The 19,311-nt window shown below is 37.8% G+C and overlaps 1 protein-coding gene and 1 long non-coding RNA gene across 2 annotated transcripts; one reads left to right on the top strand and one right to left on the bottom strand.

Annotated features, from left to right (window-relative positions):
• Window positions 1-4,673: 4,673 nt before the first annotated feature.
• LOC148835585 (uncharacterized) lies at window positions 4,674-11,571 on the top strand. Its single transcript, XR_016090977.1, has 2 exons — window positions 4,674-5,020; window positions 10,416-11,571. It is a non-coding gene; the product is annotated as an uncharacterized LOC148835585 (long non-coding RNA).
• On the bottom strand, window positions 5,010-19,311 carry mab21l3 (mab-21-like 3). The gene is made up of 7 exons (XM_088913948.1): window positions 19,264-19,311; window positions 17,642-17,782; window positions 16,704-16,775; window positions 15,883-16,174; window positions 13,723-13,904; window positions 10,390-10,584; window positions 5,010-6,677 (listed from the first exon to the last, which is right to left on the bottom strand). Exons 1-7 carry the CDS (start codon window positions 19,309-19,311, stop codon window positions 6,444-6,446), a joined length of 1,164 nt encoding a protein of 387 aa, XP_088770074.1. The 3' UTR covers window positions 5,010-6,443.

Genomic DNA, 19,311 nt, shown 5'->3' with positions numbered 1-19,311 from the left:
CAGAACACTCTGGTGATCCCCTGGTGGGGTGCCAGGGAAGCTACCCCAGAAAAGCATGTTTTCAAATCATGCCTCTTCTCTGCCTTCATTAGATTTTGACAGAACTCCTGAAGTATTTTCTTCAAGTTCAGTGTTATCTGTTCTTTATGCATAGCTAAAGCTTTTGTTGTCTATGTCAAACATTCTATTTATCTTTCCATTTCCAGGTTTGCATAGTCCTGAATTCTACCAAAATAATTGTAATACCAGAATGTGGGTGTATGTATGTTCATATGTGACTGCACATATTTCCATGTATATAAAGGACTGTAGCAAATTTGTGATAACTGTTATCATTTGTATTAAAACTATTTTTAAGAATCTGAGGTTTGAAACTAAGAAATTAGAAAAATCAGTACATATTAAATGTTTACTGAGTCTGGAAGGTGTAAGGAAGTTAGTTGATCTTCAGTAGTATTTGTTTGCTCCACACCACAATATAGCACTAAGATTTGTACTTGACTTCCTTTACCTGTTGAAGGGCTTTGGGAATAAAGTATCCAATAATATTGTCATGCTTGTGCTTACCTACAGTATAAGCTAAATTAAGGGCAGGTATAGGCTAAACTGAACCAAAACAACAGAAACTATAAATGTACTTCTTTTTAATGATAACAGGCATTTCCTGCTTCCTAAATGTTAATGCATTTTTCTTTAAAAAACAGTTTTTAGTTGTGTCTACAACTCTATAAAAAGTGAGATTTCAATGTACCAATTTCAGTAATTACAAATAAAGAACATTTGTTTTGTTTGTTATATTATAGAATCTAAATAAATAATACATTTATGTATTATTTGTTATATCAACGTGGCACAACAGAATTTCACTCAATGTTCTATCCATATCTAAATTAATACTTTGTGTGATATGTAACCAATAAATCCTATAATATTGAAAAACTACAGGTAAATTCATTCATCCACTTTCTAGCCATTTTATCCAAAACAGGGTCACAGGGCCAAGACACCAGTCCTTCACAGGGTGCACACAGACACCACCACTCATATACTCACACTAGAGAGAGTTTTCCCAGAAGCCAATTCACCCACTAGTACTGTATGTCTTTGGACTGTGGGAAGAAACCAGAGCACAAGAGAAAACACACACGAACACAGGGAGAACATACAGACTCAAGTCTGGAATTGAACAAGGTGCTGCAAGGCAGTAATGCTGACCACTGTGCCAGTGTACCACCCCCTACTTTTATTTGGACATTCCTTATTTCGTGTTAAATACAGTGTAATGTCTTTAGTGCTGGATAGTAATGGACAATACTAAGTGTTTGTATAACCTACTGTAGATTGCTTCTTCGTGTCTTCTACTCCAATTGAAATTGTTTTCCTTATATTTGCATTCTAGAATTAACGAATGAACCCGTCCAATTTTATAGTCTAAATTCCTCTCATGTGACATTGGTCACTTCAGATGTTTGGCATTGAAACTCATGTCTAGATATTTTTTGTTTTCCACAAAAAAAAGCTACTCTGCATTCAAAAAAAGCTGTTAAAAGAGGGCACTACTCAGAAGGTTATCTAATGTATTGTAAGTACAGTGAGATTCTAGGCTGGGATGGCTCCATTCCAGTTTGGCTCTGGGTCATTAGGGAGACAACATCTTTGAGCAGACACCAGTATGATGGAGCCCATGAGCTCTCCTTTGTGACCCATGAGTGCAGAATGTTCTTGTTAGCTGCAGTGAGGGTACCTCACAACAAACATTGGCCTGTTTATGATAAACAGTGAGGTGAATCATCATTTTGTAGAGAAAGAGACAGGATGGCGCACTGGGGCCCCGGGTTAAAGTCTTGGGTACACCGGTGTGTGTACAGTATGTTCTCCCTGCGTTTGAGTGGGTTTCCTCTGGGTGCTCCGGTATCCTCCTGGAGAAAAGGCAAAGCCATACTGGTACTGGAGGTTAATTGGCTTCTGAGAAAGCTGAAGTGAGAAAACTGAAGTGAGAATTAGTGTTAGGGGAAGGAGCATGGCTAAGGGCAGTGCCTCCCTACAACTATTTCCATATTAAAAAAACACTTTGTGAGAATAAGCAACGGAATACAACTTGCACGGTATACAGTAGTTCAAGTAGGGAGCTGCGTCAGCATGCGTGGGCTGCTAAGGAACAGGTAACGGGTTTATTCTATGCTGAAAAGAAAGGAAACACAACATTTTGACTGTGGAGCCTTCTTCAGGTGTGAGAATATATACAGTATTGTATATATTGTATATAGTGCTATATACAGTATTGCCAATATGACTAAAAAACATACAGTAAACCACATAAATCCCATATAAAGTTTATACAGTTTAAAGAAGTAAGGGTTGAACATAATGAGTCATGCCACAAATAACCTTTAACTCCAATTATTTATTAACTTTAATTGCCCAGTTAAATAATACACAGCAAAGGACCACAAAAATCAATTTAACATTAATTGGTCAGCACAGTTTAAAAGAAACCTTAAATGCCATGTGCTCTTTTCAATACATGCTGTAGCACAGCCATATGATTCAGTTCTGTTGCACAACCAATAACAGAACTAAACGTCTCATAATGTCATTATTACTCATTTCCACAGCCCAAGTTGTGGACAATCAAATTAACTTAAACACGGAAACCAAAATCCTACTTCAAAGACAGTTGCTACCAAACCATATTTCTCTTTCTGTCCTCTCAGGTTTGCACATACAATCTATGCTAATTATGGCCAAAAATGTATTTTCCTCATGTACAATCTAATTAGTTTACATGTCACAGCTAAGTATGCATAGGAAAAAGATGGGATTGTTTTTAATTCAATTTGGACTTCAAGCCACAAGAGGAAATAAAAAAACAACAACATAGGATCAGGTTCTCGAATGAGGGTTGGGGTTATGTATTTTTTGTAGTAAAGATTTTATTTTCTAAATGGCAAAAAATAAAGTCAGGAGAGTTAGTTATTTTTTAGAAACATGTCCACCTTAGGCAGAATAATAGCTCATAAGGTCACCTAAAAGAGTTGCAGTTAGATTCTGGAGAGGGCTGGTTCATTCTAGGAAGACAAAATTATTTAACAGACACAAGTGGGATGGAACAAATAGGGGTTCCTCTGTTCTCTATGATTGCAAAGTTTTCTTCTTCTTAAAATAAACATTGGTCTGTTTATGATAAATTAAGAAATAAATCATCGAGTGGTTGAAAGAAATTTGGAGTCGGTACTGCTACTTATCCCTATATACAAGATGAATTTATGGCAACACTTTATGACCAAAAATTCCTAACAAATTCCCATTGAATAGGTTAGGAGCAGCATGTGAATACCTCACATATTCTCTCTGATTTCTGCTATACTTCATTTTGAAATCAGTAATTAATTAAAATAATTTTTCAGCCATTATTTTAAAGTGTTAACACATTTATATGTTCAAGAGCTGTCTGATAGATTATTAGAGAAGGTTAAATTTGATTTTGTTTTATTAAGCAATGCTTTTAATTTGATGTATTTTCACTTTTGCAGCTTTGAAATAAAATCGTTCAATTGAATGTGGCTTTATTTGGAACACATAACATAGTTACATAGCTACACTCAGACCCATATTGTGCAGCCAAACTCAGCATGTAATACAGCATACAGTGACAGAGAGAGAGAGAAAATGGAGACAGCAGGAGGCAATTAAATACAAATCAAACATGAAGCTTTTTTCCAGACTATCAAACATTGTTACCAATGTAACATTGCACCAGATTTGATTAAAAAGCTAAAGAAGCTTAAGTACTAATGCCCAACATTTGTCTAATAGTTATTAGTTAATAGTTATGTGAATGTACAGTAATGTTCCATTATAATACAAACTTTAGTCACTTCAAAAGCATTTATGTTTCCTACAAAACATCTTCAGAAAATAAAATGTTCAGGAAAAATATATATTCATAAAGTTTGCTTCCTTAAAAACAAAAACAAATGTGATTTCCAATGGCAAAATATAAAAACTTTTAAGACAAGTCTTCTTAAAACGTATGGCAGGATTTCTTGTACATAACTGATTTTGATTTATTAAACTGTATTCACACTTGTACAATTTGAAAAAGCAAAGAGTATCTAAAAGTTGTAAATACATAAATGATTTAATAATAATAATATTAATAATATGACATTAATAATCAAATTTCTACTTTTTATTTGGAAAAAATAAACTTTCCAGATTTGCGATTGTTTGATTTAGCAAAACATCAGTTCTTTTGGTTTCTTCATGATTGTTAAATGATTTCACTTAAACATAATCTTCCTGAAATGAGCATTGGCTATTCTTATAGTTGGTTTCAATCTATAGCTCTTGTCTACTGTGGCAGCTATACTGTAAATGGAGTTTTAAACAAAAGTTCAAGAGGAGGTCATTCTCCAATCTCAAACCCTTTCAGCTACCCACATACTGTATAAATATCAGACATCCTGCTGACTCACTTGAACATTTTGTATATGCATCCCTCCCTCCACCAGTTCCACCAGCCCATCCTTCATTACAGGTTCAGGAGGGAGGAAGATGGGCTGTCAATCTCCTCACCCAGCTCATTTACCCAAATAAAGTTCACTGTTCAGATCACGCCTTTTCTCCACCTTGTTCAGGGTAGAAAGAGGTACTGAGTAGGGTGTATGTGTACGCATACTGTTTGTTTATGCAGGTAGCGAGAACATGCATTGAAAGTATAAGACAGGATATTAAAGAAGTAACCTTTCTTAGGGTATACCATGAAAACTGTAGAACTGGAAGGAGGAAGTTGAGTAGCTAGACTGCATTTAGAATATTGTAGTCGATTCTTCTCACTTTGTTGCAACAACATTACTGCTCATATACAGTATGGAGAAACTGAAGAATCCAAATCTCTTCAGTCTTGTGCAAAGAAGACTGTGAAGGGTGCTGGAGGCAAGAATTTACTGTGTATTACTGAAAGATCCTGGAAGAGTCAACCCAAGGGACTACTCCAGGACCAACATATACCAAGTGTGTAAGTAGTGTGTATTTGGGTCCTAGAGTGTGGACTTAGGACTGAAAATAGGAAGCACTACTTCAAATAAAGAGGTTGTGGGTGTCTTGAAGAAATTATCCAGGTGTATAAATGCTGAATCAGGAAGAAAAGGGTAAATTACTTCCTCAGATTAGAAAGTTGGGGTAAATAGCCTTTACCTCTTTGGAGCATTTTCTATTCTTATGACAAAGAAGGGTCCCAGTTGTGTTTATATTACTTCCTCATGATTGGCCAATTTAAATTAAAGTTAAACACAAACATTTACTAATGACAGTCACGGCTGTATTTTTGTTAATTTCTTTATGCTACTTAATAAAACTCTAAGCTCATCATAAACCGTAATATAAAACTGCACCGTAGACATTCTGGTGATAATAACATCAGTGTTGATAATATGTTTTGCACCAGATTCCAGCTTTTACAAGACCAAACATTGTGGTAATGGTACCATTATCAGGGTTTTGCTGTTTCAGATTTTAATTATTTCAGTGTTTCATTTTGCTTGAATGACACCTTTGAATTTGCCCAATAAATCACTATGTGTGATGAAGCTTTCAAATGCTCACACATTCCTGATGAAATGCCAGGAATTCTAATTCTAATAATGGTATGTGAATGGCATCACCTTCTGTGGAAAATGCAAAGCAATTCTATTTTATCTCTTTGAATCCTATGATCTTTTTGTCCCAGTTATAAAGGACTGTTGGAAAAATACAGAGACTCTGTTTCATCCCTTTTTCTCTGTACAAATCTCTCACATCTCTGCCTCTTCCTAAAATCCAGTGTAGCTTAAATACTGTCTCCCCATGATGATAAAACCTGAATCAATGCCAGTATTGAAGTTATCATCACTCTGAAACAACATTCCTCCCAGCTATTTCTGCATGGGAAGTCACAGATAATAGTTACTGAATGCTATAGTAGATTTTGAAGGATATAAAGCTGTGAATAGAGTTTAGTTTTGACACAGATTTGTGTTAACATTCACGCAACAAACTGTGGTCATGGGAGAATTACCATGATTAAATTTGCATAATATAAAATGTCAGTGTTAATGTGCACATGTCAAATGTAACGTAAAGGTTTAAAATGGGTGTCAGTCATTTAGGAACATTTCATTTTAAACAGAATAATGAATTCAGGATAAACATAAAACCCAGCAATATATATTAATGAAATAAAGCCTTGGCTTTTAGCCTTTCTGCTCACCTATTATTCACTCTTATACTTAAAAGCCACCTCTTCAATAAGCCCAAACTTGCAGTGCATGTGAAATATGCACTAATTCTAATTGAATATGAGAGTGAAATACAGTATGTTTTTGCCCATTAAAATAATTTATTTTGCCTGGCTCTTGTTTGCATCTATTTTCTTATTCAAGAATACTGTAAAAAGTCTTATATCAGTACATGTAGAGTCCAGGGTTCTCAAGAAAATCAGAGATCTTTTTGCTCATGATATCCAGCTCATTGGTGTTGGTGTATTTCAGCAGGTTGTAGCCCCGGACGAAGTAATGCCTCAGATACCGCTGACTCACACATTTCTGAAGCTTCTTCACAAGACGAAGCACGCTCTGTTTAAAGTTTCTCCAGTCCTTGGTACATGGATATTTCTCACAGGACCAAAATAACAGGGTCTGGAAAGGAAAAATATAGAGTAACATCTTAAACAATTAAATTATCTGCAATGAATTGCTTGTATCTTAAAATTAAAAATAAAAAATCTGAAATTATCAATCTAATAAACCTTCCTTACATTTCTACAACTACTATACTGTATGTGTATTGTACAAAACTATGTACAATGACCCAGTAAAGGAATTGAAGCAAATGAAATGTCATCTACTGATCCATCCGTCTTCAAACCATATTATCCACTAGTGGATCATGGGGCAGCAGTCACCTATCCCAGCGGTAACCTTCCAGTATGTCTTTAGACTGTGGAAAGCAACCAGATCACCCAGAGGAAACCCACAGAAACACACAGAGAAAACCCAATAACTGAACCCAGGGCCCTAGTGCTGCAAGGCATCAACACAAACCACTGTGTCATTATTCCTCCCACTCAACCACCCAAAGAAGACCACAGACATTTTAATATAATGCACAGTAAGAAAGCTTTTTTTTACTTTTGCTTTAAACAAATTTCAAAACACTAATGCTATTTCTGGAGAAATTTTGCTAGGTTCAATGGTGTGCATAGAATGGTAAATATACTGAATGTCAAACAAAGCATCAATCTTTTTCACAGTAGATGCACTGACATTTTATTAAATAGAAAAAACACAGACTAGTAGCATGTAAGGCTACAGCTGGAAGCAATACAAGCTGTACATCTGTGACACATGCGTTGCCTCAGGTTACAGATGCTGTCTTGTGAGATTCTGTCCCATTCCTCCCACACAGTCTGACCAACCGCGTGCCTCATAACCACGTGCCTTACTGTTCTCTCAGTCCTAGATGCCTGAAGTTATTTCACTGCTCAAATGTTCAATGGAGCTCAAGTCAGGCAAACAGTGCATCTACCCCATTGTGTCATGTTTTCTATCGTACAGGAAAGCGGCTGTTACGTAAACAGCATGAGGATGCCCAGTCAAGTCCAGATCATCACTCTCGAATCTACTCAATCACTACCATGTTTTACACAATTAGCCTATTATTCTGCATGGCTGTGTCACATATGCTGTTGTCAAGTAAAGTAAAGTTTAAAAACCCTTGATTCATCATGAAAAGAGGACTTGGTTCCACTGTTGGTGAGCCCATCCAAGGTTTTGCTTCAACATACCAATAGCACAAAGGTATTGCCCTCTTGTTGAAGATGGCACAATGCCTCCTTTTTGTGTTTCTGTTTCTTGATTTTCACCTGGCTTGACATTGCACAGGTTAAATTATCCCACTGAGAGTTGTCCCAATCAACTCTCTCACTAATGAAATGATTCAGTGCTTCTGCAACAGTCAGAGTATCTTTCAAGTATATCTCACTCAGTCATTGATTAATCAAAATGAAAACAGAAATATTTAATAGATCCAAAATCCTTATACTTTATTTTTCTAAAAAAATGCATACAGTACACAGAGTAAGCAAAAACAAATATTTTGCTCAGTATTGTGACAGTGGAGCACACCTCCCACTGCACTCCCTACTCCGCGGTGCGTGGGAATGTGCAGCTACAGCACCTGAGGCTCATCAGGTTTGCTATTTAAGATCCCCACGAGATCGCGGACAGGCCTCAAGCTCTGAACCAGCGTTGTAGCGAAACTGCTACTGAACTATTATTTTTCCCTTTAGTGGAAAAACTCATAGGTGTATATAGCAGAGAAGACCCGCCTTACAATACAACGACACACCGGCACACCGCTCGCTCCCTGGCTAAGGAAAAGAAGCTCTCTGCCAGTGCTCAGGCAGTCCACGCAAACCCCTCACTATTACAGTATATACTTTAAAAAATAGACTCAAATTTTCTGGTCAATTCAATGCAGTACAGCGTTCTGCAAGGCTGTACTGTTACGCCTTCTTCAGGTGTGTACTTGAACCTGTGCAGCCCACCCAGGCCAACACGGTCATGACACCCAAGGTGAGAGGTCTTTCCCTGGACAGGCTCTGTATGTTCTCTGATGAATTATGGATAAAGAAGACAGGGGCCAACTAATTGACTCCAGGGGTCTCCAACTATGGGAAGATAGTTTTATCAGAAGATCAATGTCTGCAGAGAAACTATCCTGCTGCTCCACTTTCTTCACCTGGCAAAAAGGCATGGCCATGAGAATGTGGGTGACTCTCAGCTGCATGAGTGCCTCCCTATCGCTGCCGGCAGACTCTCAAAATCTGCTGACCTGCTGCCAGATCAAAGCCTGTCAAAACATAAGCAGCCAGACTCTCGGGTGAATCCTTTACAAACCTGCTTGCCCTCCGGCATTCAGAACACTAGACAAAATTTGTTCTTCTGATCCACCTCCCACTCCGTCGTCTTGTCAAAGAGTTTCCATTTGAACTCGCCTCCCAGCGGCCCTCGCGTGGACAAGGCAGGGCCAGGCAGTGCCGGCTACAGACAGGAAGTGGGAGCTGACAGCTGGGGCCATTTCAGTCGCAGGCAGCTATGGTCTGGGGTGAACAGTCGGGTTAGCCTAAATGGGGGTTCCCCAGCATTCAGAGGGTTCCCTCTGGATGGTATGGGGATATGCAGCTCTGCAGGTGGGGGTGAGCTGCTGAAAAGGGGCTTCTCTTCCACTTCCACATCCTAGTAGAAGTGCGGCAGCAGCCTGAAGCAGAGGCCATTTGTCCTTCTTCTCCCTCGAGGGGGAACGGCGGTAGCTGGCGCTGCAAGCAGGAGCACGCCACCGAGGACAGACTTCCTGGCTCATTCTCGCATCTGTCTGGAGGCTCTGTGCCTTCTTGAAGAGGTGCGCTGTTTTTCTAACCAGGCACAGCTTCTTGTTCTGTGGCATGGCTGGCATGTTGGCACTGCCATGGTCCCCCGGCCCCGGGTTCTGTGTCCTCAAGTGGAGGATTCCCCAGTGCGATCTACCAATCTGGTCCTTCAAGATGGAAAGGTCTGGCTTCAGCCTGTCCACTTGTTCTGGAAGAAACTTCCCACTTGGACCTGATGTCCTCCATGGCCTTCCACTCACCTTGACACCAGCATAGTGCTCGGACATCCAGTCAGTTTTTCATGAAGCAACTAAACTTTAACCTCAGAGACAGGCAGTGAGTCACATTGCTCACAAAGGGGGAATAATGATTTAATTATTGCAGCGTGCAGCGTGGCAGGAAGCAGATGGCACTGCCTCCCCCACACTCAAAGTGCCCACTTGCTTACTGCCAGCCCTCTCTATACTACAGATTAACAGGGGATGACAGCCACAGACACCAGGACAAAGATACTGTCCTGTCAGTTCTATCCCAGCAGCATCCATGGTAGAGGGCTTACATGATGACAGGCCCATTCATTGCAAGCGGTCGTGTCTTTAAGACATAAGCACTCCAAAAGCCTCTGGGCACTACAATATTGATCTAATTTCTAATGCAAAGTGAATGCACAGCCTATACAGTGCTCCAAATCTTAAGTTAACACAGATATATTATTCCTGGCTTTGAGCTAAATTGGCTATCAACTGACATAAATACAAATAAGAAGCTTCAAAATAGAAACACTGACTACTGAGTTCTGAGGAATCGTTTATGTTTAAAGTCATTAGCTGATACTGAGGCTGATACAGATTTAGAGTAGCTTGCTAATTCTGTAGATTCATATCATCAGTGTTCACCATGTATCACTAAAACAGTCTCCAAAGACAACAGTTTGTTTGATTTATTGATGTGAGTTATGCTTACCAGAATCAGTTTCTCACCTGCAGATGATACGCTGTAATTACAGGTTTACTTCCAGGGCACCAAACATCCTCCTTCAGCTGCCTGACAACCCGGTAGCACTTCCTCCTGCATCCGCCATCCTCGTCAATACTGCTCATCAGGACCTGCTCTGCCCTGGAGAAGGACAGGAGCCAGTGGTAGTTCGAAGAGGCCATCAGGTTAAATCCAAAAGACTGGAAAACAAAATGAGTTATTTTTACATTCACAGTATGTTGGAGCTCCTGTGTGTTTGTTCAGGGATGGGGCTGAGTATTACTGTGTTCAGGGGTATGAATAGTAGGTGTAGGTACAGTACGTTGTCAATGCAGAGAAAGGAGAATTTGTTCTCTCCAGAGAAGGGATTATTTGCCACAATGTAGTCTGCTACAGGATGCACTGTTCTACTGAACATATACACCATGTTTTCACTACTTTATCCCATACAGGGTTGAGGGGCAGCTGTAGCCCATCCCAGTAAGCAATGGGCACAAGGTGGGATACCCCCCGGTTGGGACGCCAGTCTGTCAGAGGACACACCAGCACAGACACGCTCATACTCAAACTGGGGCAACACCTTGAGAAAACCCAAACAAACATGCAAGAACATACAAGAACATGCAGAGAGCACCCCAGCTCCAGAACTGAACCCCAGCGCTGTAAGGCAGCCATGCTGATCACTGCGCCTCTATTATTCATGTCTTCATGGACAAAATTTATACTAGATATAGATAAATACTGTGATGAGGATTTCAATGCTTAAAGTAATGTTTTCCCTCTACCCGAAGTCACGATTTACATTAATTATATGCATACATTTGTGTGTTTCATAAATAAATAACATGTGACATCTCTGCCTTTATGGATTGTACTTTCTTTTAGGCAAACAAACATTCTAATTTTAACTGTAACCACGTCTTTCTTAAGTATATTTGTATCTAAAGCAAATCCCTTGTAATACTTTTCTGAGTTTATTTTGAAACCAATGCTTCTTTTGGCAAAATTGATATGGAGATATGTATATCGCCATCCAGCCGCAGGTTTTAGCAAGGATTTATAGATTTTTTAACTGAGGAAGCCTACACATAAGAGGCCTTGCAAGGGGGTTTAAGGACTCACATTCTTGAATATTAATGGAGGTACTGTATGTTTTAGAATAAAATATCTCTTCTAGCAGTAGAGAAGTAAATTGTGTTCTTGTGTTCTTTGTGAGTCAATACACATTGATGCCTTTCCAAAATACTACTGTATATACTGTATATATAACATATAAACTGTTGATTGGTGGGAAACTCTTATTCTCCTAAAACTCATTCACCCTTCTTCCCACGTTTCCAAAGATTAACATGGACTACCCAACAGGACTAGCTATGTAATATGACTATTAAAATAAATTATTAAAATATTAAAATAAAAACAAAAAGGAGCCCAAGGTTATTGTGGTTATCTGCATGTTTCTTCTGAACCAAACAAAATAATTTTCATCAGCAGGAAAGACAACGTTTTGAAAAAGCTTATCTACAGTATGTACAGCAGTGTTACCACACCATAGCCTGATCCTGCAAGATCTGAGACCAAAGAAAGCCAGTCCTGCTGGTCAGGTCAGGGAGACCTCTCAGTAAGACTAGGCTGCTGTTTCCTTCAGGGGAAACAGTGAACTGAGGTCCTGACCACGTGGTCTTTAAAGATCTAGTGGCACTGATCATAAGATTACCTATCAACACCAGTGCAAAATTCCCCTTAGGTTTTGAGCAATTTTTACTACCTAAAGTTCCCCCTTAGATGAACGTGTGAAGTCATTTCTAACTTCTCCGCCTAGTCTGCTGTATAATGAGGATGTTGGTGCATTAAGGCTGCTGCATGTCACCCAGCAGGACAATGCCTATGTTGGGAGATGACTTTTGAAGGAAAACAAAAATAACTGCTTGAGGCTGATAATACCAGACATCTGCATTGTATAATTGCATGTCACAACAAAGGTCGTTCATTCATTGACTATGCATTTCTGCTTTGATCTTCTTTTATTCATGTCATTCTCAGTGACATTTCTAGGTGTCTCAGAAGCTGTATGCTAATATACTCACTAACAATAACTCATCAAGAGTTCTTATTGTCTTCCTAACCATTCTTCCCCCTTTCTTCAATATGCAATTAAAAAAGCAGATTTAATTTTTGTTGTTAATATTTTGAATCAAGCTACAACTCATTGAATTAAGTAAGATGTGAATGAGCTTCTTTCTACAATTATGTCCATATTAATCAGAACCTAGTTTTATATCACAATAAACCTTTGATTATTCAATTCAAGCAGCTGTTTCATATTCTCAAAAAAAACATCAAGCTGTGCAAGGTCTGCAATACTCCCTATTTATCAGCTTATTAGAATTGAGACTAACCTTCATATTTTATTGGAAGACATCAATTATACAGCACAGTCTAGACAAGAAGAGGATTAAGATATACTACTGTCTTTGGATGCGGTAGCAGTAAAACTGAAGACATAAATTCAGGTATCTAGGAATTTTATCAAGAAGCAATTTATTACAACTTTGACATTTGAAATATACATTTGAACATCTGAATCCCATCATCAGAGAGCATTGCAATCTCAGTATGCTACCTTACATGACAAGTGAGACCTCTTCTGCTATACGCACAGACAAATGAATCTTAAGCCATCTGTTTTCACCCCTGTTATAAATAGCATCTTTCAGAGTTGTCAAACAGATTTTAGTCGGAGCACAAGTTGCAGAAAAACATATAATTAAATGGAATGGGACTAAAGAAATATGAAGAGCAGCAATTTACTTCCTATTTAATAACTGGCTTATTAGATGTGCTGCTAAAGCATTTCAATGATCAATTATTCAATTAATATACAAAGGCTGTTATGGGGGGGCAACACATTTTTCACTGCCGGTGCCTTATTTTAAAGCAGAAAGTCATATGATGCATAAAAATGACGTGGCAGTACTACAGTATACAGCATCGAGTATGTAACCTACACAAAATGATTTTAATATTTAGTCAGAAAACTAACCAGAGTGCAAGAGTGCGTAATCTGTGATCTCCTTTATACAAGGCACAAAAAATGTAATTTTGTATGGCCTTAGAACTGTGATCAATATTTCATGTCTAAGGGCACCATTCTGGGACAGAATGAGCAGTATGAATTAACTTTTTTCTTCATTCTCTTTTTTAAACTGACAGTCTTTAGGGAAAGAAGTAATCTACCCTGAGCTTTGGAGATTCTTTTTTAAAAAAACTAGATCTGACCTTGTTTCTGCTGAAAAGAATTCCACATGAATATTGCATACAGAAGTATTTTACTACACCTTGATGCATCTGGCTTTTTCCTTTGAGGGCCAGCGTTTGAGAAATCTGGGCCAGCGAGCTTTTTTTGGCCAGCAGTTCATGAGCTCCACAGTTGGAATAAGCTCCGCCTCTACCTGCGCTTCAGATGTCTCCACAGCAACACGTACCATAGCACCAACAGTCTCTAAAATAGTGACTTTACCTGTGGAAAGAAAGCAGAACCAGTTTTTACCACTGCGGTGTGAAGACAATGATTTAATGCCAGATATCAGTCCAATACTGAAACAAAAACATCAATGCCTACGTGGTTGATACCATTTTAATATAAATTAAAAGACATGGTTTAAATAAACATATCTGGCGAGCATTAATCAGTATTCAATGTCATAGAGCAAACTTTGATCCGTTCAATCACAATCATTGAGGAGAAAATAATATAGATACAATTTGTTTCTTCAATTTTATGTAAACAAAAATAAGTCAATTTTCCCAGAAGCCAGCTAACCTACCACTTTGTCTTTGGATATTGCATCATTTTTTGCACATTTTTTGTTTATCTTCTTTTAAAGTTTGTGGGGGTTCATTTTATTTTCTTGAATATATATTTGATTAAAACAGTGTGAAAATGCACCTGAACTTGTTCCACACTACAAAGAATCTACAGCCTTATGTAAGACAGCATCATCTAGTGGTGTTATGTGTTATAACATTTTAAAAACCTTGTGTTTCTTAATTAGGGACATTTATTAAAAAATTAAACCACCATCAAAACTCTTTCAATCACATAAGAAAAATAAGTCAGCTTTTTCATTTTATGTATTGACAAAATGGCATTCGGACCGGTGGTCATTTTCAGAGATATTTCCTAGGTTTGTACAGATCCAACCATTCAAAACGCGCGACATATGCTCCAGTAAATCGCAGTGCACGTACGGAAAAGAACAGGGTAATACCGCATGTTTTTTTTTAAGTAGGGTGAATATTTTTTTTTAATAATTTGAAATACCAGGTGGAGAACGTCTCATGTGCGACATTTGGGCTGTCACCAGAAACCGCCTGGCTTTGAATCCCGGTCAATGCTGAGGGATAATCTTTTTCCAATTACAAAATTTACGTTGTATACTGTTTTAAACTTTGTATTACAGCATGTTACACACTAGACTGATTAAAAAGTAGGTATATTTTATAAAAGAAAGATTGCTCAGTCGGACAAAAGTACACAATCTTCCACCTTCTTCATAAAAGTATTTTATGCATCAAAGTCTTTAACTTGGTAACTTACAGTGGGTTTTGGTTGTAACGTGCTTGTTCTAATATTATAAAAAGTTATAACGTTTTATCCCGTTTCTAAGAATACGTACCGTAAAACCAAGTGGTCCTCATCCAAAAAGAAAAAAATCAAACATAAAAAATCTTACTGATGTGATGACAATCAAAACAGATATAAAAACAAACAAACCAGGATGTTTAGGACACCTTTATGGAACATTTTATGGTTGATTATTTCAGTCATAAGCAGAGTCATAAGCAAACTGCAAACATACAGACCAGGAACGTATTTTTTTCTTCATTTTTAATATTGTCTTTCATCCATGTTAATTAACTAGAAGTTTTAAAATGATTATGTATACAAATAAGAATGGAAAAAGAGAAGATATTTAACCAAACTTTAAATCTATAGTTTTTTCAAACCCATAAATATTTCTAAAATCAGGCTTTAACCTACTGTTGTAATCTTTAAGGAAATATGTCTGGTACCACCTTCACTTTAAGTGCCAGACAATATGCATTTCTCAGCTCTTGTTAAACGTGTTAAACTGATGTCTTGGTCATACTGTATACTCTTGTGCATAATCTGCCTAACAAACTCCCCCACCTCTCCACCTTATTTCAGCTGGTTAAGTAATTTCTCTGGTTTATCCTTGTGCTCTTTTTCTACTATCTGGGATAGTAGAAAGCCCTTGATGGTGCGTGTTTAAATGTCACAACGGAAGATGACCTATTTTCTGAATATTTTACTGGAGACAAACATGTCAAAATGGTTTCAGCTACGTTGCCTTAGTCATACTGTATGTGCAGCCCTAAGACAGAAAGAGTGCTGGAACAGGGTTTTACTGACAGGGGGATGTCAGAGTTACAGATCCTGATGTCTGGGCAAGGTGAAAAGAAAGACGACTCACTGGCAAGGTTACAGCTCTGGATGGCGGCTTCCAGGAGCTCCTTGAAGAGGTTCACCACTTTGGCAGGCACAATGTCCCCTTCAATGGCCACTCTGGAGTCGTGCCACTCCTGCGAGGGGCTGCAGAAGTTCTCCAGCTCCAGCCACTGGTGCAGCTTCTCCGGCTCACGCACTGGAGAAAGCAGCCTGGAGCCGCTCAGGGTGTAGTACCGCCACTGCCTGGCCCTGCGCTCCTTGTACCCACACAGGCCCCTGACCGGCACCGAGATTAGGAACAGGGCGGGCGTGAGGACCTGCAGGGGCAGCACCGCTTGAGAAAGTGCACACAACGTTCGAGAACGAGTCTGCTTCAGGATTTCAAAAACAACAGAGACTGAAAACATATTGTTAAGCAAAACACTCTTTTTGACACACGGCATTCTAATATTTATAATATTGGAGATTCTATTCATATAATTCAGCTCAGCCCCACATGTACAGTATATTCAAGTAACAACAGCGTTATGCTTGACAGTGTACACCTTTCAACAAAGAGAAATGAAAAACAGCAAGTGTTTAAAAGTAAAAATGAACTTCGAGCTAAAAGGCTTAATACAGCAATCAGTGGGACAGAAACTGTGGCCTTCCAAGTGTACACAGTGTTTCAATTCCAGAAAACAGTACCAATTATTAATTTTATTAATATCATTAATGTCAGGACCGATCATCATTCATGGGAACTCTATTTCTCTACAGTTAGAAATTGCAGTGAAATGGTTTGGTTTAAAATCAAAGCAGACATGTCCGATGACGCAGATCAGCACAACGTTTATGAGACGCTACCTGAATGGCTGGGTTGAATGCACATTTTCCCCTCAGAAGAGCTGCCCATTTGGCCATTAGAGCAGGCTGATCCTGGCAAGCATAGTGAAGTCAGAGAGTCAGAGAAGAGGACTGCACTGAGAAAACAGGGTTTTTATTTCAGCATTTTTAGTAAAGCTACAGCTACAGTTACGTGTTGAAATTCTGTACATCTTACTACCTTAAACATAACCCCTTTGGAGATACTTGTGCCCCAAAATTGACATTCTACAGTATGCAGTTATTATATAACTTCTAATAAACACTGGACATTTTAACCTACATGATAATTTGGGTTTCAAAGACAACATGGTCTCCATTTGATCTTCACAACAATTCTTTTCAGCAGTAATCCCAAGAAAGAAAAACACAAAGAACACAGACATGCTGGCAGTTTAAGAAAACCTCTATGGAGGGGTGTTGAAGGGACTGTTCTGGAATTAAAACTAGGGAGAGGAAGAAAGCCACATCCGAAAATGGCAAAACTCTGAAATTGGAGACTGAAAGCAAATAAAAGATCCAGAAAGTGCCTGGCATGAGCTTTGCAACTGCACACTCTAATTACAGGGCTGTCAATACGAATGTGCTGGATTTAGATCTACTGTAGTTAAGGCTGTTGATGGTGCCTGTAATTTTGACAACCTCTTTGCTCCTATTACAGCAAAGCAACAAAATAAATTTATGTCTGAATTGGTATAAGCCAGACTTAATTGTAAAATGCTAATGTAGGCACATACAATAATATTTATTTGAATTTCTTCTACCTTATTTTCTTCCATTAATACATTACAGTCATTACGAATGTCCTTCATTAATCTGTGGCTAGTATTTGGGCCCAGCCTTTGAGGCACTACCCTGCTTCTCAGGTAACATGGTAAACAAGTTATACAGATGTACCAAAAAGGATATATAAAATGTACCTTTATATTATCATTGTGGACACCAGAGTTGGAGATGCTCTGAAATCGGCCATCCTTGGTGCTCACCTCTGAGGTCAGGTCCTTGATGATCTGCTGAACCTCGTCCACTGTCTTGGACACCTGACGGTGTCGGAGATCCACCTGCAGAAAGGGGCATTCAGAGCCACAAGGCCACAGGAAACACAGGAAAAGTTTACTCATACAATATGGTGTGACATACAACAGCAATGCAAATTAGAAAACTTGAATAATTTTATCAGAAAGTTTTTAACTGGATGTACTGACTACCAGCAAAAAAAAGCAGAGTTGAGAATATGATTTGTTTTGTTGTAATGAAACAAAACAAATGTTTCGATACAATAAGAATGTCATTAACAAGACAGAGCAGGGGCTTCATGACTGAACTGTTATTTTTCAGCTTGAAAGGAAAATAAGCAGAACAAATGTTATACTGTAGGTTATCAAAAAAGCTAGGGTGAGTGTGCATTAAATGTACCTTTAAATTAAGTTTAGAATTACGATAAATGACTTTTGATCAACATGTTGAATATGGTATCTAAACAATGATATTCAAAGTTTAAGTCACAAACTGAATTTAATTAATTTTATTTTAGTTTACATGCAGTTGTAATACAATTTCCATTACCACAGTTTCCACATGGCCACTCTAACTCTGGGTTAAGAAAAAGACAAACATTTGTTATTTTTAAGTTTCTGAAGTGCTGTTCCACCAATCACCTTCTTTTATACAAGGACTATACAGTACATTATTTATCTTCGAAGGCTAGCTCATACTTATTTTTATATTTTGTTCTTTTTTCAACATGTTTTTTCTGAGGTGTTGATTGTTTACATCTGTACTGATGTATTGGCATGAAAGACTCTACCGTGTATAAAATAAATGTTTAGTATTAGAGTGACAAATGCAACATCTAGCCATACAAAAAATATTTTTACCTGTTTTAGATAATTTTATATTTCATAAAGCCATATCCTTAATTAGTGTTCAAAATAATGTTTTTCATTGCTCAAATAAAATTAAAGGAAAGTTGAGACTAATTAAAGGATTAGGTTAAGACAGACTGGGTAATTGGGTAGTATTTGGGTAATATAAAATTTGGTAATTGGGATTGGGGAAATAATCTAGAACTTGCCTTGCAATATGACACACCTTATATTTAATTCTTCATTAAATATCATTGTAATACATATATGCAAATATTTCCTGATTGATACCAAATCAACTATTGGATAATAAAATACTGATCACCACATTGCAATCCTCTAGTACAATACTGGTCCCTCTTGCAGAATCAATGAAATACATAAATACTGTACACATCATGCAGCACATTTACACATCGTTGTATATTGAGCAGCTACAATCCTAATCATTTTAGAAAGAAACCTGATAAAATAGTCTTTCTCATAATATAATTTTATGTAATTTAAATTACAGATTTATTATTTGAAGATGACAATATTACCACACCCTGAGACAATTTATTATACTGCATTAACTGTATAAATAAAGTAGTAATTTTTTAACCAATAGAGACAGACGAGAGAGAAAGAGAGAATTAATTCATTTTAAAAGAATATTTTCCCAAAAAGATTATTACCTGGTTTTGTAGGAAGTTATCCAAGTCTTCCTCTGTAAAACCTGTCAT

The sequence above is a fragment of the Atractosteus spatula genome, chromosome 4 (assembly GCF_055471065.1).
Source record: "Atractosteus spatula isolate fAtrSpa1 chromosome 4, fAtrSpa1.hap1, whole genome shotgun sequence".
Lineage (NCBI taxonomy): Eukaryota > Metazoa > Chordata > Actinopteri > Semionotiformes > Lepisosteidae > Atractosteus > Atractosteus spatula.
Note: the sequence above shows the minus strand (reverse complement) of the source record. Positions and strands in the feature narration are given on the sequence as shown.